Genomic DNA, 21,339 nt, shown 5'->3' with positions numbered 1-21,339 from the left:
AGAAGTTTGCTCATGAAATTTACCCCGATGATAGCACTGCTGAATGCATAAATCAATGTTAGAACAACTTTTGATTTGGAGCAACATAAATTTACCCAGCGCGGTGTCATTTCTGGATATAAATCGATAGGAAAAAACTTTTCCTTTTTTACTTGCAAACAGAAATCTCGCGGGTGGAAAACACGCTCGCATAGCTTCGTCGTATAAATTGCATAAATTGACAGATGGGCAAATTTAAAATGACCCTTGGCATTTTCAGGTCCACGTGCAGTGCAATAAACGAAACCATCCGAGTCTGGTGGTAATCGATTTTTATTGCTCTGTTGATTAAAGAGTATCTCGATTGAGTGTTCGGTTATAGCGAACAGGAGTCGGCAGATTCATCGAATGAAACCAACAATTTTTACCTACCTGCCCGGCATGGTAACGAAGGCCATCCCAACCCGATCACATAGATCAAAGCATCCGTTCATTGCTCGCGATTTTTTATTACCCTGTGCCCATTCACTTCTTTTATGAAGCTGGGATATTGATGAACCTGGAGTTTGGCAGGGTACATCCGCATCCGTTTCCTGTGTCGCTGCGGCTTCGGCCGTGGTAGAAATATATGCAGATAAAATATTGATATTTGTGTGGTGCTTAATGCCACCGTTAAAAGCATCGAGAGCGAGGCGTCCACATCAGTTACGTACAGAAAAAAAAGCAGTAACGCTATGTGACGACAGCGAAGCTGAACGAGAATTGATGCTCGGTACTGGAACATCAAACAAGGATAAACGGTAGACTTGGGATTGAAATTGGTTGGAAAAATTGAGAATTTGTTCAATATTCCTCCCGAGTTATAATGCATCACGTACTTGTAATGGTTACGTACATACAGGAACTATCTATCAAAAGCATTTTATAATGCTTCGCCTAATCCACAAACCACGATTCTATTTCACTGATCGTAAATTATGTTTGGCTTAAGAGATAGGCTAGAATACCACAGATTGCTAGATTTAACACCTGATCAATATTTAGACGCGCAATAATTTTTTTTTTTATTTAAAAGATTTTTTTTTATTCAGGCCTATTTGCGTACAAGCATTACGTGGCCGATTGAGTCGATTTTTTAAATATTTTTTTTTTAATTTGGATCTCGTTGTCACCCTTTTTCTAGGGGGAGAGGAGCTTCCATTTCCCTCCTGCGAGGATTGAGGGGCACTTCGTTCGTGGTTCGTCTCGTCATCCATTGCCGCATCGATGGTATTGTTGTCGATCTCCGTCTTCTTTTTATTGCTAGTTGCTGTAGATGCACCTTGTTGTATATTGGTTGCAATTGCTGGGTGGTTGGAGGGTAAGTTGTTAACTGCAGTTGGTGTACTTTGTTCTATAGGGGATACTGATGGTTTCGTTGAAGGGGATGCTTTACTGTTGTTGGTGACTGTCACAGGTGTACTTGGGTTGCTTGGGGTTTGTGTGAAGGAAGCACCGTTGTCCTTTGGTGTAGTTGTCTCCTTGTCCAGTTTATCGCATGGCTTACCGTAGTAAACAGTTTTTTGTCAATATTGACATGTGGCCATCTGATTGTCATAGGTAACAAGTGATTTGCACGGAATTCTTGTATCTTGACCGAAAATCACATAAGAAGGTATAGGCCTCTTCAAGTGTATGCGTAATAAACGTACGCCATTTAGAATACCGGGGAAAATATTCTTCCACTTTTCTTTTTCGATAGAGGGAATCTCTTCGTATTGGGACATAGTTTTGCAAATATAAGAATCGGTGACGCTTGCGTGAAGATCATTCACACGCACTTCTATAGCACTATCATTCATATATACTGGAATGTTGTACTTAATGTTATCGTGCTCCACATAGTGCACATTGTTATTGTCTTTTGCGAATTGAATTGCATCCAACTCTTTATAAAACTGGATGTAAACAACATTATTCGTCTTATTGCATTGAAGTAAATGCACACGTTTAATGTCAAGATGAATTTCAAACCTACAAATAATACAGATTTGTTTTTTTTTTCACTAAACCAACGATGGCAAATCTCTTATTTTACCCCGGGCGCCAAATTTGCTCGGTACGCCACTGCAAATAGCATGTTATGTTGCTATCCTATATTTTTCTACTGATTGTGCAATTTTTCAAGTTAGTTTATATTACTATTCTAGCAACTGTTGTGTTATGGGAAGAGCGCAAGTTTCCGGTGTTATGCAACATATCTTTAGGTTCTCCCGTTATTACGAATATTTATTCACAACGATTGTGCAACTGATACAAATACCCATGCGTCGATCCCATCACAAAGACAGTAAAAAAAACAGCGATCGTGAAAATAATCGTGAAACTCATCAAAACTACTATGTAGTGTAATCAAGAAATGGAATGAGCTTTACAAAAACATAAAAAACTTAATTTCTAAAGAATAAGTTTCACATTTGATTGTCAATACAACTGCTCGTAACACAAACATGGAACTTGGAAAATAATCTGCAAATGAAAAATGATAATGCTAAATATTGTAAAATTGATCTTTTGTGGTTTTTGAAAATAAAAAATCGACAACGAACCGCATTGTTATAGTGAATGCCTTTGAATTAATGTGTTTTAATGATTGTACACCAATTTCTGTGAAAACAATAGAGTATTATTTTTAATGAGAATCATCGAAATGGTGTTTAAAATACGTATATTCAAACATTCTTAAAATTTTCAGACGATTTTAATCAAACTAATCTTTTATTGAACCTGAAATATCTCGAAATGATTTTCTCTTGAATATTCTTCAATATGATATCAACATGTTAATATTTCGGAGAGAAATGCTGTACGTTTTGTTTTTGCCTTTCTCATATAGAAAGGCTATACAATCATTGTGAAATCCGATGTTTGAACCAAGGCCCGGAGGACCGAATGTCATATATCATTCGACTCAGCTCGACGAACTGAGCAAATATCTGTGTGTGTATGTATGTATGTGACAAATAATTTCACTCTATTTTCTCAGAGATGGGTTTCAGATTCAAATGAAAGGTCTTATGGTCCCATAGACCGCTATTGAATTTTATCCCGACCCGACTTCCGGTTTCGGAATTACAGGGTGATATGCACCAAAAAAAATGAAAATAAATGTCACTCTCTTTTCTCAGAGATGGCGTGACCGATTTCCACAAACTTAGATTCAAACGAAAGGTCTTATAACCCCATATATCGCTATTGAATTTTATTGCGATCCGACTTCCGATTCCGGCATTACAAGGAAATATGTGCAAACCTATGAGAAAATGCACATTCGATTTTCTCGGAAATTTCTCAACCGATTTTTACAAACTAAGTTGCAAAATGAAGTATCTTGGGATTCTTCAAAAAGCCCTCGAAAAGTTTATCCAGATCCGACTTCCGGTTCTGGTATTACAGTGCGATTAGTAAAAATTTTCAATTTCATGAGGATTTTTTTCACAAGCGATGGCGAAACGAGTTGTACATTTTTGTTAAATTTACTGGTAAATTCATCTAGTTGACAGACCTTGTTAGTTGGTATAATATGATATATAAATCTTCTTTGGAACTACCAGTGCCCGGTTTCCGCTTCCAAACGCACCGGTAATAGTGAAGAAAAGCTCCAAAAACGGAACTCACTTCGATTTCTCTGCAACGGTTAAACCGATTTTCACAAATCATGATTCAAATTAAAGTTCTCATTGTCTTATAAGATACTATGCAATTTCATCCAGATCCGACTCCCGGTTCCAAAATTATAGGGAAATGAATATCAAAACTTTCAAACTGTCACATAAAATGAACAAATTGAACAAATTGAAAAGGTGATGTGAGTTTGTACCGAAGAAAATTTTTGAAAATATAAGTAATATGAGAAAGGTATCATTACACCACTACGTGGATTAAAAAAGGTTTTTTTTAAATCAGTTCTAGTTGAATTAAACAATTAAACGCCATTCATCTTGGCGGGCCCGATTTTTGTGATACGCACTGTAAATATTACTTTGGTAAGCCCTTGTGCTGGAGTTGGAGTATCTTGATAGTCACTTTCACCGCTTTCACCGTACCGATTACCGATGATTTTAGTCAGTCTGTCAAGGTTGTGAGTGTATATGCGTGTATAATTGCAAAAAATATGCACATGCTTTTCTCGGAGATTTCTGATCTAATTTTCACAAGGGACCGTTCATAAACCACGTAGACAAAAATTTGAAACATTGCAACTCCCCGTTCCCCTCGTATATTTTAACGAAACGTAACGAAAATTTTGTTAAATATATTTTTGGTGACAAATAGTGTTATTATGACTGACATCATTCACTGAGTTTTAAAGTTGCCTTTGGAAAATTCACACGACACGACTGAAAAAATGATCCAGTAACATTCTAACAAAATATTTTGAAAACGTTTCGAAATAATGTTACTAATAAACATAATCGATCAGTTGTGTTATCGTTCCGTAAATATGGTCAAAAATATCGTGACAATACTGAACCCAACAATGAGATAATATGTTGTTTAACCTTTTTTGAGCACTTGTCAGTAGCAGATCGGAAACAATAGCCACTATCCTGTACACGTTATTGAAATCAGGGTTACCAGATAAAAGGATTTTTCAGTATTCTACTGATTTTCAAGTGCATTGGTAAAATTTACTGATAGCGTGTTCGCTTGAGTATATTAAATACCGATCAGCTGTTGATTCTCCAGTAACTAGCAGGTCAATTTAGAACTATGATTTGTTAACGGATTTGCCACATTTAACGTGATTAGAAATCATTGCTTGAATATTGTAACTTAAAAATGAATTGATTTGTCGATGTAGTCGTGCTTATACGGAAAACTCAAATTTCGAGCGAAATGGTGCTAATGGGTTCAGTTCAAAGTTGTGTTATAAAGATAATCATAGTTACTTCTTTTTCATAAAAATGTGCAATTGACGATGATATATTAGTAACTGAAGGCTCTAACTTCCTAAAATTAGCTTTAGTTCAATATCATTTAGTAGAAAAACCATGTATCCTTCTATTCATATATATATATATATATATATATATATATATATATATATATATATATATATATATATATATATATATATATATATATATATATATATATATATATATATATATATATATATATATATATATATATTGTTACATGTGCCCATTTACCATAAACTTTGCTGTATATATGTGTAGTTTAAAAATTGTTTATAGGAGCAATAAGAGAAAATAATTAGATAAATAACCGTCGTTTCAAATCCCGAGTTGCTACCAAATTCCGGAACGCACTCGACTGGCAACCCGATCTCAACGCGTATTGGATCATCCGCCAAAATTGGTAGCAACGAGCGAACGGAAGGGTTCAGCTAGGACCTAGAAGGAGAACTCGCTCTCTTATCTCGTGGATGCCAACCAGGACAGATCGTTCTTTTCTGTCGAGCGGTAAAACAAGTGCCGGGAAAAAGTTACCGGACCGCGTGGTGATTCAGTTTACGATAAAAAGCATCGGGTTGGCCCAATTGGTCCGTGATGGCCAGATTATCGTATGTTCGTGGCCCCGGGTGAGATTCTCCGGAATATGCGCTATCGGTCGAAGAAATTACGTGCGAAAAAAAACCCCCCGAGAAGAATCAATTACCGCAAAGGTCCCTTGGACCAAAGTGAAGACCGAAGTTAAGAAAAGGGAGAACGGTCTAGTGAAACACTGTTGATCTTGCGGCGGGAATCGACTAGTGTCGCGAGTTTGGCCGTGTGATATCGAATAAGCCCGGTGTGTGTGCTACCCAATTTAGTATATCGTCCCTCTTCCCCCTCACTCCGCGTAGTGCTTGATCGCTAGTGAACCGGGTGAAAATTGTACCTCTTTGGTGATACGCAACTCTCGGGTACATCGTCTAAGGCCACTAGTCCGTCCTGGCCCAACACCCCAAAACCGATAAAGGACGAGAGTGAGTGCCCAGCCTCCGGTCGATGCAGAGTGCATTCGGGCCGACGTGAAACGGCGGCCAACGTTTAGGAACAGAAGCAGATAGGTGCCCCTGAGGTTAAGTTCGAGGTAAGTCTCATGCTTCATTCTAACCAAGTAACAACCATAGTTACATATTTGTCGATCCAACGGAAAATTCTGCTTCCGTTCAGAACGAGAGTTAATTTTTTTTGTTGAAAGAAAGGGAAAACTTTTCCGGTGTTTGATCACTAGACGGTAACGAAAAAAAATTAACTCTCTTTAAAAGTGAGTGTTTTCTCTGAGTTCCTTCACACGCAAAGAATCTTGATTAGCTGTTCTGCACCTCTCAATCGTTCGATCACTCGAGATAAGACAAGGATGTGCAAAGATATAGGAGTGCTATAATTATTCCCGCGTTCGGTCTCTTGTTATATACACAATTTAACACAATAGATGATCCCTATAGATGTGATTTACTTGTGCAGATGCCATCTTTACAATTCATACCGTATACCCATAGAGTGTAGGCTATTTGCTGGCGTGGCGATTCGTTGGTGATATCAGTGCTATTCCCTTCCCCCCTTCACACTGCGTAGGCATACATTCGGGCTTGAAAACAAGCAAATTTACTACTCGATCATGTCACTGGACAAAGAATATTTGATCGGGATGTCGGTGACATATCTCACCGAAGAAGAATTAGGTTTTGAATTGGAAATCCGTAAACTTTTGAAAGATAAAGAACGGAGTGTTAGTTTAAATCGAAGGAAACTGAAAAATGCTTTAAGAGAAGAAGCGGAAGGTGGCGTTCGGTTTTATTCTTATAAACGTGACGCGAGATCAGAAATAGTAATTTGTCGTCAGAGATTAGAGCGGGCATGGGAAAATCTTAAAGACGAGGGCTTAGATAGGAAAATGTCGAAAACAGGTCTCTTGCACCTGTATAACCGATTAAAACTGTTTAAAAAAACTTTTGCTATTAGCGACTTCGCAAATGATGCAAATTGGATATTTTCCAATGTAATAGTAACGTATATGAAACATTTTGATGCAGAAACGGATCATGATTACCCTTCGCATACGGCGTTGCCAGTGGGAGAAATTGATGTGCAAGGTGCAGCTAGTTTGAGTGCACAAGCAGAGGCTCGATCTAGAGATCTAATAGGTTTGCCTCAAACTACAAGTACGGAACACCCGGCAACTCATACGGTGCATTCACAGTATAATCTTGATAATTATTCCATCCAAAGTCCTGTTAATAGTAATCTACTCTGTAACATTGATACCATTTCCCATCTAAATTCATTGTCAATCTCAGCAGTATCGGTGTCAGCGGCGAATTTAACGGTAGTAACGTGCTCTCCTACATTTACTAGTTTTACAGCATGTGATATACCGCCGGTTTGGTCAACACCTAGATATCAAGTATCGTCGCGAGTTCAAAGTGCAAGACAAGTACGGTTTGATAACGCTCGCGATTTGACTCAATCCCCGGTTGACTTATCTGGTTGGAGATCAGCGCATGCAGTAACGTCAAGTAATTCGGATTTACCTGGTAATCGAAGCGCTCCAATAAGTGGAGTCGACGCACACTGTTTATTGACGGACGATGCCAATTATAATGTACCAGTGGGTACATCGTGCAATCCATTAATGTTGACGAATCACACATCTAGTGTGCCTCCAACATCCTGGTACTGGTCGGATTCACACGAAACAAATCAGCTTCCTAGATTCTCTTCTCACAATGCAAACCCTGTGAATGTTAACAACACTTATCCATTTCAATTAAACCCTTTTCAGTCTCAATCTTTTCCATACCAACTACCTAACCCCTATGACGAAAGAAATTACAGAGAACCAGGGCCTAACGAAAGAGTTCGATTAAATTCAGTACCGATTCCTGGTAGAACGGACCCTCCTACAGCGGATTTGCTGGGAATGGATTCGCGGAGAAGCAATTTATCTACATTTACTCCCAACCTAAATCCATTTCAAGATGTCGACTTCATTCCAATTGCTAATCGTACCAAGACCATTCCTGTTATCAAATGGCCTATGAAATACGCGGGTGAAGATCGAGGAATTGGTTTGAATAATTTTCTTTGGGAAGTCAATGACTGGACAAAATCAGAACAGATTCCAGAGCCAGAATTGATGCGGTCTTTCGGAAATCTTTTAACCGGAAGGGCCAAATTATGGTTCACAAGCAATAAGCACAGATTTTCATCGTATTCTGAACTTATTTATAATCTCAATGCTACATTCCGACATCCAGACTTGGACCACTACGTATTGTTGGAAATATTTCAACGGAGACAGCAAAAAAATGAAAGTTTTTTGGAATTTTATTTGGACATGGAGCGTAGATTCAAAAGTCTAACAAGACCGGCCACAGAAGTGGAAATCATTCAAGCGGTACGGCGAAATCTTCGCGCAGAGTACAAGCGAGCACTGATCGGTCGAGAATTTACAAATCTGTTTTCACTACAAGTTGCTGGTCAAGAGATTGATGCTACGAACACTTACCTTTTTTCGAAACCTCCACAGCAAGCCCAATCTAATATGGTTCAGTGTTCAGAAAGGCAATCATCACAAAATAACAATAATAGTTTTCGAGGAAGAGGCCAGTGGACCAACCGCGGCCATAATAGTCGAAACCCAGAGGGTCGTCAAACTAGTAATTCTAACTCCAACAGTAAGTTTCAGTCAAATAAGGAACCGGGGCGAAAGACACCGGATAGTCATCAGACCGGGTCATCCAAACAGAAAACCTTTAACGAAGGGGAGTCGTCTCATAATCCGCACAATAAAACTAATGAAAACGGTACAGAGCCGCAAGTACGCAATCACGTTCCACTAAATGATAAATTTATTTGTTTCAATTGTCGCAGTCAAAAACACTTGACCGCGCAATGTAATCAGCCATACAAACTCCATTGCCAAATTTGTGGCTTCCTCGGATTTCCTACTCACCAGTGCCCATTCTGTTTAAAAAACGAGCCGCGCCTGAAGGAGAGCGCCCCTTCAAAGTAGGCTCATCTCAAGGCGCTCACGAGATTTCAACAACTATCGTTTCTAATTTGGCTGCAATAGGTTATTCTCAGCATATCCAGCCTTTCGTTGAGGAACAATCTATTCTGTCAGTTATAATTGATAATAGACCGTACATTTATCCTTCTATTTTCAAACGAACTATTAAAGCCTTACTTGATAGCGGTAGCGAGAAAACGTTAATTTCGGATAAAGTCTTCTCGAATTGGAAAAGATCCAGAACACAAGTGTTTTCATCTGACCTTAAGCTCACCAGTGCGTCAGGAGACTTACTAGTTGTAGTGGGACGCGTCTATCTTCCCTTTGTGTTTGGTGACAACACTAAAATCATTGAAACTACTATTGTTAAGGAATTACCGGTCGATTGTATTGCAGGCATTGATTTCTTTCAAGCTTTCGACATCCACATCTCAATGGACGAACAACACATTTTTCAAATCAATGCAGAAGAAAATATCAGTGATTCATCACCGGATCTGATAGAGCTTAGCGAGGAACAAATCGCGGAAATAGAAAGGCTGAAAACTCTGTTCAAACCAGCGGTGCCCAGCCAACTCGAAGTTACCTCTCTGATTCAACACAAAATAGAGCTAAAACCAGAATTTATAGACGCTCCACCCATTCGAATTTCTCCGTTTCCTTTTTCACCCAAAATCCAGAAGGGCTTAAACGAAGAATTAGATCGATTACTTACTCTAGGAATAATCGAAGAGTCCCACTCGGATTGGGCGTTGAATGCGGTACCAATCAAAAAACCTAACGGAAGCATTCGGCTATGTTTGGACGCTAGAAAATTAAACATGCGAACTAAACGAGACGCCTATCCTCTAGCTCATATCGGCCGAATACTGGGTAGACTGGGAAAGACCCGTTATCTAAGCACGATAGATTTGAAAGACGCTTTTCTTCAGATTCCGTTAAATCCTGAATCAAAACCATTAACAGCCTTCTGCATCCAAGGCAGAGGTATGTTTCAATACACACGTCTTCCTTTTGGTCTGACTAACAGCCCCGCTTCGCTATCCCGTTTGATGGATAAGATTTTGGGAGCAGGAGCCCTAGAACCCTATGTGTTTGTCTATTTGGACGACATTATCGTTGCTAGTGATAGTTTCGAAGAACATATTCGACTTCTAGAAGAAGTGGCTCGTCGTTTACGTGAAGCGAATTTGTCGATTAACATACAAAAGTCTCAATTTTGCAGATCAGAAGTCCCATTTTTAGGGTATCTGTTGTCCTGCGATGGACTCAGACCAGATCCGTCAAAAGTACAGGGTATTCTTGATTTCGAAGCACCCAAAACGGTTCGCCAGATCCGCCGCTTTCTAGGGATGGTAAATTATTATCGCCGTTTCATCCCCGATTTCAGCGCAATCACCGCCCCCATTTCTGACCTTCTATCTGGGAAACCTAAAGTTGTTCGGTGGACCAAGGAGGCTGATATCGCGTTCGCCACAATAAAAGAACGACTTATTACCGCACCAATTCTATCGAATCCAGATTTCGAAGTCGAGTTCACCGTGCAAACCGACGCTAGCGACCGAGCCGTGGCAGGGGTTTTGACACAGACTCAAGACGGAACGGAAAAGGTCATTAGTTTTTTCTCGCAGAAGTTAAACTCAGCACAGCAAAACTACTCAGCGACCGAAAAGGAAGCTCTTGCTGCATTACTTTCGATTGATCAATTCCGAGGTTATATCGAAGGCAGCCATTTCACCTTGGTGACAGATGCTTCGGCACTTCAGTACATACGAAACAATAAATGGAAACCATCTTCCCGTCTAAGTCGTTGGAGCCTAGATTTACAGCACTGGGATATGACAATTGTACACCGCCGTGGGGCAGATAACATTGTCCCCGACGCGCTGTCCCGAAGTATTTGTACCATCAGTGTGACTACATCTTTCAGTGACCTTGTACGGAAGGTTCAAGACGAACCCACCCAATATCCTGACTTCCGCTACGAGGATAACCAGCTATGGAAGTATGTTGCCGTCGATGATGAACCATACGACATAAGGTTTGAGTGGAAGATGGTACCACCTCCGGAAAACAGAAAGCACATCATACAGCAGGAACATGTAGATTGCTTCCATCTAGGAGTAGAAAAAACATTGCGTAGGATACAGTTGAGATATTACTGGCCGCATATGGCGTCCGAAACTAGAAAACTGGTTCAAAGTTGCGTCATCTGCAAAGAAAGTAAACCGACCTCCGTCCCCACAATACCAGTGATGGGCAAGCAGAAACTAGCCGACCATCCGTGGCAAATCATAGCCATGGACTACATAGGCCCTTTACCAAAGAGTCGCGCAGGGTTCATGCACATTCTAGTGGTGCAAGACCTGTTCAGTAAATGGTGCCAGTTGACTCCAGTACGTCGCATAGATGCGGTCGGTCTGTGTAAAACACTTCGCGAGAGTTGGTTCTTTAGAAACTCGACTCCGGAAATTGTGCTTACCGATAATGCATCCACCTTTTTATCTAAAGAGTTTGGCGGATTGTTAAAACAATATAAAATAACACACTGGACCACCTCACGGCATCATAGCCAAGGAAATCCGGTCGAACGTCTGAATAGGTCAATAAATGCCGCTATACGGACATATTGCCAAAAAGATCAACGCTGCTGGGACGTCAACATCGCTAAAATCGAACATGTTTTCAATAATACGGTTCATTCCGCTACCGGCTTCACTCCGTTTTTCATTACGCGACATCATGAGATTGCCCTCTGCGGCGATGATCATGTCCGCTTGAGACGGAAGGAAGAATACCTGGCTGAAAACAGAACGGAAGATTTCAAAAAAATAAGTGGTGATATTTATGATATCGTGAAAAAAAAATTGTTGAAGGCCTACACGACGAGCAAACACAACTACAATTTGCGTAAACGTGCTCGACCGGAGGATTTTCAGCCTGGTCAATGTATATATAGGCGAAACTTCAAGCAGTCGAATGCCGGAGAATACTACAACGCTAAGCTGGCACCGATGTACATTCCTTGTCGGGTACTCACCAAACGCGGAACTAGTTCCTATGAACTCGAAGATCTCGACGGGAAAAATCTAGGAATCTGGCCCGCTGAGCATCTGAAACCATAATTTCGCACTATCGCCATGCTAGCACTCAGTACTCATTCACTCATTGTTTGTACTAAAACCCCCCCCATCGAGTTCCCTTTCGAACTCAGGAAAAATTTAGGAAAACGATCACTCCCTTCGTGTAGAAAATACTCTCAGCTTCGTTGGCTCTCTCTATGTAGTGGAGAGCGATCTGTTAGCTATAAGGTAAATACTCCCTAGGTGATGTTTAGTGGTCTTCTCAATGAGAGGAAAGAAGAAAAAACATACCTAGAACGCACAACTCTCTGGTAACAACTCAATGTTGAATTCTTAATTCACTTTCATAAGTTGATAGTATAGAAATAGAGCATTTGTCCTTACCAGACAGTCAATATTTTAACGGCCGGCCGTACAATTAAGTTTTATACAAATCAGTATTGGTTACTTTGATCTAAATCGTTGGAAATGGTCTAATGTGTATTTTTCATTAAGGAAAAATGGTAAACCGATTAGGAATTTCTCGAGTGATCATGTGAATTGCGAGTGTAGACTGGTTATTTCATCGATTTTCGAATGAGGGGATAAACGTCGGGATGTGTACAAGCAATGATCCACCAAATGGAAAAACTTCTTCCTTAAATCGACATTAATGAGGCATGTTGACAGACCTGGAACAGTTAGATGGGCGAAGATAAATAATCACCTGATCGACCTCAACATAGAACGCCTGCTTGTAGTTCTAGAGCTGAGGTATCCCGAAGATTCAAATCTAACCGATAATTAATTCAATCGACTCACCGTGATGGCGTGCTAGATCACGGGGGTCAACCCCATGCGCGTATCAGATTTGAACCTTCTGCTAACTAATTAAACCGTGTTACTTTGTAATAGGTATCAAATTTCATTGTTTTTTCTTGTTTGTTGAAATGATTTAATACCCATTAAAATATAGTTCATTGTTGATATTTCTTTGGTAATTATTTATTATTAATTAGTTGTTATTCACTGTTTATTATATTGTTCAAAGTAATTAAAAAAAAAATAAGATCATTATTTTTTTTTATTGTGCCTCGGGGGAAATGTTACATGTGCCCATTTACCATAAACTTTGCTGTATATATGTGTAGTTTAAAAATTGTTTATAGGAGCAATAAGAGAAAATAATTAGATAAATAACCGTCGTTTCAAATCCCGAGTTGCTACCAAATTCCGGAACGCACTCGACTGGCAACCCGATCTCAACGCGTATTGGATCATCCGCCAAAATTGGTAGCAACGAGCGAACGGAAGGGTTCAGCTAGGACCTAGAAGGAGAACTCGCTCTCTTATCTCGTGGATGCCAACCAGGACAGATCGTTCTTTTCTGTCGAGCGGTAAAACAAGTGCCGGGAAAAAGTTACCGGACCGCGTGGTGATTCAGTTTACGATAAAAAGCATCGGGTTGGCCCAATTGGTCCGTGATGGCCAGATTATCGTATGTTCGTGGCCCCGGGTGAGATTCTCCGGAATATGCGCTATCGGTCGAAGAAATTACGTGCGAAAAAAAACCCCCCGAGAAGAATCAATTACCGCAAAGGTCCCTTGGACCAAAGTGAAGACCGAAGTTAAGAAAAGGGAGAACGGTCTAGTGAAACACTGTTGATCTTGCGGCGGGAATCGACTAGTGTCGCGAGTTTGGCCGTGTGATATCGAATAAGCCCGGTGTGTGTGCTACCCAATTTAGTATATCGTCCCTCTTCCCCCTCACTCCGCGTAGTGCTTGATCGCTAGTGAACCGGGTGAAAATTGTACCTCTTTGGTGATACGCAACTCTCGGGTACATCGTCTAAGGCCACTAGTCCGTCCTGGCCCAACACCCCAAAACCGATAAAGGACGAGAGTGAGTGCCCAGCCTCCGGTCGATGCAGAGTACATTCGGGCCGACGTGAAACGGCGGCCAACGTTTAGGAACAGAAGCAGATAGGTGCCCCTGAGGTTAAGTTCGAGGTAAGTCTCATGCTTCATTCTAACCAAGTAACAACCATAGTTACAATATATATATATATATATATATATATATATATATATATATATATATATATATATATATATATATATATATATATATATATATATATATATATATATATATATATATATATATATATATATATATATATATATATATATATATATATATATATATTTATGAAACCAATCAGTAGAATATAAAGGTAAAAAGATATAATAGATGCAAATAAGTTATACGGATTAATACAGATTTTTTCTCCTCTGCCACCACTTCGACACAAGATGGAGTACGGAAATTCAGTGCCCACGATCTGACATTGCTGATTCAAATTAAATGATTTTATTGGTGTCGGGCCGTTCATCTTCATACCTGGTGAGACTATCAAAGGTGATCGATAAAAGTGGATGTAGGTATACTAAGTATTACTAGAAATACTCAAAAAGTGATCCAGCCAAAGTTTGTTGTTCAACAAGATGAGACCACATGCCATACAACGAGTGCAACAATAGACTATTTGTGTTAGAAGTAAGTTATATCGTTTATTTTGCGGTGTTCTTAGCTTTAAAGGTCAAATGTAAACCAAGTTTACTTGTGTTGGTAATTTGAATATTACGTACATTTTATTTGGTATTTATACAATATGCAGTGCAACCAGTTTATCAAAGTGGTTAGAACGATTTAGTTCAAAACAATCTTTGTTAGCACGAATGTTTTTGTATGAAATATTAATTTTGATCAAATTTTCACCAATGTTTGATGGAAAATTTCTTACATTTTATGAATGTAGATTATTTATTATTTTAATTATCTAATAAAAAAGTTGGCTACACTGCTTAAACGCATTTGTATTAGATCGCGCTACACAAAATAAACGAAACTAAATATTTTCTGTTAAAAGAACAGTTTTCCGGAAACATAAATAGTTTCACGACAACCTTTTATATCCATTGCCTTTTGCGTGTTAAATTAAGGTGAAATGTAGCGTCATAAATTGCGCGCAAAATTTCATCCGCTTCAGTTGAACGAACCGTCGCACAAAGCATAACAAGAAAAACCGACACATAGAAACCAGAACTTTTTACAGTGATTGAACGCAGTGAGCTTACCTCTCGTTATGTTGGCTTGTAAAAAAGACTGGACGTAATGGATTTTTGAATCCTTCACATTTTGAATATATGCTAATTCAATCGCTATTGTTAGTTAAATTATGAATGACTAACATGAGGTTACATGTATATGTATTGACTAACTTGCTAACCATGTATATGCCTGAGTTTAGTAGCAAGCATGGATTCTTCTTCAAAAGAACGATTGAATTCAATAGTCTGTCAAGGTTGAAGTTTCTGTTCTGATATAAAAATTGCTACAATCTAAAATTATGCCTATTATACAGCCAAGCATTATTGCTTCAGCAACATCATAGCATTGAGCTCAACAGAGTTGGACATTTTTAGCATTATAAATGACAGTTACTTAGAAAATAAACGATTTTCTACAATACCCATTTTATTGTATTCAACTCGTTTCCATTTCAACACAAAATCCAATGCTGCATAAATTCGTCATTATTTGATATGTAATTTTTGCTCACGATATAATGCCACCGAGTCCACCTTGCATTTCTCACACCACCTCAATACGAAAAAGCAGCGAGCAAGCAATAAAAAAATGCGGAAAAGCTTATGTAAACTTTTTCAATTTTCGGTTGTTTTGGCAGAAATTTTATAATTTTGAGTTGCATTTTCAAATCCTTTGTGAAATTCTGCTACAAACACTACTTTTCAGTTCTAAAACTATCACCGTGGAACGGAAAAGTAACCGTTTATACATTTCAAAAACCAATTACGGCTCGGCAAAGCAAAATTTTAAAATTCAAAGAATACTTAGTTGTGATAAATCTCATTTCGAAAACTTAAGTGTTTTTGGTTTTTCGAAAATCGGTCTAGTTTTTGAATAATTGATCAAAAACGCGATTCGCGCATTCCGCTACATTTCACCTTAAAGGTTCCTATTTTGCGGGATTACTAAAAGAAGGCACGTTAATCTTTATTTCGTAATAATTTCTGCAAGAGAAAATCCATATAGGAATGTGTGCGTTGCTAATCAAATGTGTTAGTGGAAGTAAGCTGAAACTGAAATAACTTTTCAGTTTTCTTGATTTGCAATTCTGAGCATGATCTGATTTGTTTATTTTTTCGACCACGTGGAAGATTTATTGATTAAAATCAGGAAAAGAAGCGCAGGAATCTGTTTTTACGCTCACATTGTTGACATTACTCATACGCTTGCAAAGTTTCTTACTACTTAAAAATTCGATACCGATGGTGCCATGATTTCTTAATTATTACAAATATACAAGAGGGATTGAGACACAATGATTCTCCAACGATGAGAATAAAAATGAAATGTCTTCGAAAAGTGGATCAAATTAAATAAATGGAAAACTTCCTCCTCGTAGACAAACGAGTCTACGTAGTTTATGAATGGTCAACAAGCTCAAATTCATATGGAAGGCTATACTTTTCCATAAAACGCTTTTAAATTTTATCCGAATCCGATTTCCGGTTCCAGAGTTACAGAGTGAATTCAGTAAAAATTAAGTATAACGATACTGACTTTTATTTGGATATGACTTCCGGTTCTGAGATTACATGGTGATGAGTAGAAATAAATTCATTTCAATGTAACAATGTAACAATGTAAAAACTGAAAAATCTTTCGAACTAGTCAAATTCAAACTAATTTTGTGTACTTCTTGTTAGTTGTTGGTCAAAAATTTCATTTAGGATATATCGGTTATTAGTTGCCGGTTCCGGAAGTACCGAAAATAGTAATCAAAAACCTCGGTCGTTCAGAGCGACGAAGCAAAAAGGGCCATATCTGTTGCTGGCCAAACAACACCAGTTCCCGGTTCCGGGTCTATAACTTTAAAACGGAACTCATTTCGTTTTCGCAATAATGACAAATGGCTCTATATACTGCTGCTTTCTGCTGAATTTCATCCGGATCAAAATTTCAAACCATCATTTAGAGCAGGAGTTCCCAAACTATCTTGGGTCATGGAGCCCTTTACTACAATTAACTTAGACCTCAGATTCAACAAATTTCTTTGAAAATTCAATTTCTTACTTTTTTAATATTGATGTAAAATACTTACGAATTTCTGCGGATGGTCAAATAAACACAACATTTTTAGCGTAAATAATTCAAATAACAACTTATATCAAACAATGGGGATCTATTTTAGACCTCGTCGACCCCCATAGTCAGTTGTCGTTTACGTCGACCCCCACAAAATGGATATCGACCCCAAGGGGTCTATATCGACCACTTTGGGAGCCCCTGATTTAGAACAACGATGAAGAAATCGGAAGAAGTTTTAATAAATTTGGTTATTCAAAACTGTTTCGATTTGTAGGTTATGATAGTTTGTGCCCGAATAAACATTCTTGTTTTTATTCATGATTCAATAGAAAGTTTTTCTAAAAATACTAAAGTAATATTCATGAAAGAAAGTAAGTAAGTAAGTAGAGTAACATGAGAAAGGCACCATCACATCACTAGGTTAATTAAAACAGGGGTTTTGCCTTTCTTATATAGAAAAGTAAAGGCAATCACTTGAAAATCGACCGGAGGGCCAAGTATCATATACCAATCGACTCAGTTTGTCGAGCTGAGCAATGTCTGTATGTGTGTGCATGTGTCAAATAATGTCACTAGGGTTTCTCGGGGATGGCTTAACCGACTTGAACAAACTTAGGTTCAAATGAAAGGTCTCGTTGTCCCTTACGGAATTGATTTTCATCCGAATCCGACTTCCAGCTTCGGAATTTTAGGGTTAAGTGTGTTAAACATTTTATTCCGTCACTTAAAACGGCGTAAAAAAACATGTAACAAAATCTCTAAAATGGCCTCAAAACAACATCAATCGATAAATATTATCAGTAGGCAGCCAAACGAACCGATTCCAGCTATCGTGGCTCCATGTTTTCGATCCCGGATGCACGAGAAATTGTGGTCATATATGCCAAAAAGGATCTCTCTCACTTTTGTCATAAATTGTAATTCTGTCGATCAAAGCACGATGTCAAAATCGTATAAAATCTTTTAAATTATATTCGATTTTGACATCATACTTTACTGCCAACGAACTGATTACGATTATACCGGTTCTCGGGTTCCGGTCCCGGAAGTATCACAGTATTATGAGTAAATGACAATATGATTGATATGAAAAAGCCTGGATAGATTGAAACAAGTTTGTTATGGATAACTTCCAATGGGTAGTCCAAGTTAGGCTCCTCGAACATAAATTATAGATATTTCCCGGCGATTAATCTCAGGATAATAATTACAATAAAGTAATATATAACACGTGGGTCAATAAGTCCCGGGTTGGCGGTTCAATGCATAGGGCGCTGGTTTTACAAACCAGTTGTCCTATGATCGAGCCCCGACCTGAAAGGATTCGTAGCACTAGCCATGCACTGGTTCTGTACACTCTGAATTGGCTGCGAAGTCTGTTGAAACAGAAGGTCAAATTCCACTACAGGAATGCAATACCAAGGGAAATTAGAACACCGGTGATGCACCACGCTTATTCAAGAAATAATCTCGAAATGTCATTCCATCGTTATGGAAAATCGACAAGTGAAGTTGTATGAGATAGCTGAAATCGTAAAAATTTCAAAAGAAAGTGTAATCATCGTATATTTTTCAAAATGAACAAAATATTTAAATCGATTGGTTCAGTAGTTTCGTTTTTATCTTATAAATGGTCGTTTCGAGAAAAGGCGCTTCCAAATTTCGACACTTCAAAGGTGGCATGACGGCATGACAAGAGAAAATTAGAAGAAATGTATATCTGAAAGTATTGGTAGTTTGAGTTTGAGCATTTGAAATTATGCGCTCTGGCAATGTTTCAACCGATAAGGGCTATTAAAAACAATGGTTTTCCATAGAGGGCCCCTTATAAGAAGTACTGTGTAATTGTAAATAAATGTTAACAACGTTTTTCAATAAATTTTTTCTTTAGAAATATGATTGCTGTTTAATAAATTTCGTATTCATATGTCTGTTTTACATTCACTTGAATAAATGTAGCATTTACTGAATTACCGTCCGATATCCGCCATTCGTTATAAAGTGAACCCATTATATCATCTGGAGACAGCTTTTGACAGCTATGAGCAATGCATCGCATCTCTAATTTCATAACCATTATCAAATCCATGACATAACGAAACATAGCAAAGGCTCCCCATTCCCAAACAGTAACTCTATGTGTTCGACTTACATTTTTACTCAACCGTTTCAGCTGGCGAGATCCTTTCCACCAGGAAATAACTGCTTCCGGGCGGGATCCAGAACTCTTGCATTCGATATCGTACCGTTTATCGGCGGAAACGAATTTCTCCTTGACCAGAATGTGCACTGCCACTGGTTTTACTGTGGAAAAAAAGAGGACATAAAAAACCAAAACAAGTGGGTTAGCAGCGAGGTCGGAGCAATTAACTTAAAAGGTTCGCTCATATACGTTGAACACTTACAATTGACGTCCAGTACCACAACCTTGTTATTCGGAGGTGTAAGATTTGTATTGCTGGCAACACACATCAATCGAGCGTCCAGATGCTGGCGCCCAATGTTCGGATAGGAAAGATGATTGACCGTCGTGCCATCCGGGCGGGTCTCGTACGATTCGTCTATCACCGTGTTGTCTAGGTACCATGTCACGTTAGGCCTGGGCCGACCTGGTAGACAAAAACAGAACAAAATCCATGAAATACCGATAGAAGTTTCCGCAACCGCACTGGAAAATCTCACCTCCCTTCACCTCGCAGACTAACTGGATATCACTGCCTTCACTATAGGGTTCGACGGTGTTGGTTTTCTCCCGACGTCGAGAATCGTATATTACAGGTCGATCCGGTGGAACTGAAAAGATAGATGAAGTACTATTGAATAACATGCTGCTGTTCCTCGCAGAATGTATACTGCTCTTTCTATTTTACAGCTTGGTAGATTGCAATATGAACGACGCTCGAAAGGTTGATAATTGAAGCCCCTTCACTTCCGAAAGAGTGTCCCTCATGCAGATAATTACTATACGCTAGGAGCATTTTACTCTTCGAAATAGCATATTTCTGTATGAATGGTTGTTACATATGGCGTGTCCTGCTTGCATGGATATGCATTCATTATTCATGGACCCATGCCGGAACGTGTTCTAGTCTTGAATCCAGCAGCAATTATCACTTGAAGGTGGGACTTTACATGAAAAATTACGCTTAATTGTAGTTTTTTCAATACTCATTATGTCTACCCTTGTCTAACATGTCATTTCCGATTTATTCAGAAGAATGATGGATGTGTGAATAATAGGAATGGGCCTCTGGTGAAGAATTTATAAACTTTGATTTTAATGAAGAGAGTACACAAAGCGAAAAGTAAACGCCGACGGCCTAATATTTACAATATATGTATTTGAGTATTTAAAAAAATCATTCGTATGAAACACAATGAACTACGAAAACAGTGAAAAATGCCATCGAATTCTCATCTGGTAGTTAGTTTTGAGAATGAGATTGAAAAGTATTGTAGCAAAAATAGCCTTAATCCGACGGTCTACTCTACCATTTAAAACACCTTCCATATGCTTATAAAGTTATTGTTTGTTTTGTTCATTGAATTTTTCTGTCACACAATAATGAACAAGGATCATAAACCACAATTGCAAGAGAAATCATAGACTTCTGGCATTCGAATCATGTTCCCTCTGCTACAAACATTTTGGTACTTACGGAGCTGTTTTCAAGACATTAAATTCACACTGTAGTTTTTTCTCCAATCTTATTGCAAATGATATTAAAATATAATAATAATTACATTACTTTAGGGGAATTCAACCATTATATTTCAACCAATTTCGCAGTCTTAGCGTTCGGAACCATTACAAAGCTAGTGCTAGGATTTTATTTACTCTAAGAATCATTACAGATCGCGGTTAAGAATACAATTTCTAGCTTGTAATACCATAGACGGGTCAGAGTCATTACATCGGAAAGGTTTCTATACCAAAAAGATCATTAAGTCTCAGAGGTTATTTCGCCGAAGGGGTCATTTGGTTGAATCAAATCCTGATCTTAGGACATCCATCGAGCAAATTCTGGCCCGGAGCCACTAGTTTGGTTTTAACTTAGTCTAAGAAACTAGCTTTGAGTATAGCTGGTAAATAAAAATACATGTAGCAATCAA

The 21,339-nt window shown here is 38.5% G+C and overlaps 1 protein-coding gene across 4 annotated transcripts in view; it reads right to left on the bottom strand.

Moving 5' to 3' along the window:
- Positions 1-21,339, bottom strand: part of LOC131440500 (titin) — a 350,616-nt gene that overhangs the window by 131,175 nt on the left and 198,102 nt on the right. For all 4 annotated transcript variants that reach the window (XM_058611823.1, XM_058611822.1, XM_058611825.1 and 1 more), the window contains 3 exons: positions 19,909-20,019; positions 19,632-19,835; positions 19,379-19,530 (listed from right to left, as the gene is read on the bottom strand). In XM_058611823.1, the coding sequence (XP_058467806.1) occupies positions 19,379-19,530; positions 19,632-19,835; positions 19,909-20,019 (467 nt within the window). The remainder of the gene's footprint in view (positions 1-19,378; positions 19,531-19,631; positions 19,836-19,908; positions 20,020-21,339) is intronic.

This window comes from Malaya genurostris, chromosome 1 (genome assembly GCF_030247185.1).
Source record: "Malaya genurostris strain Urasoe2022 chromosome 1, Malgen_1.1, whole genome shotgun sequence".
Lineage (NCBI taxonomy): Eukaryota > Metazoa > Arthropoda > Insecta > Diptera > Culicidae > Malaya > Malaya genurostris.
This window is presented reverse-complemented; position numbering and strand designations above follow the sequence as displayed.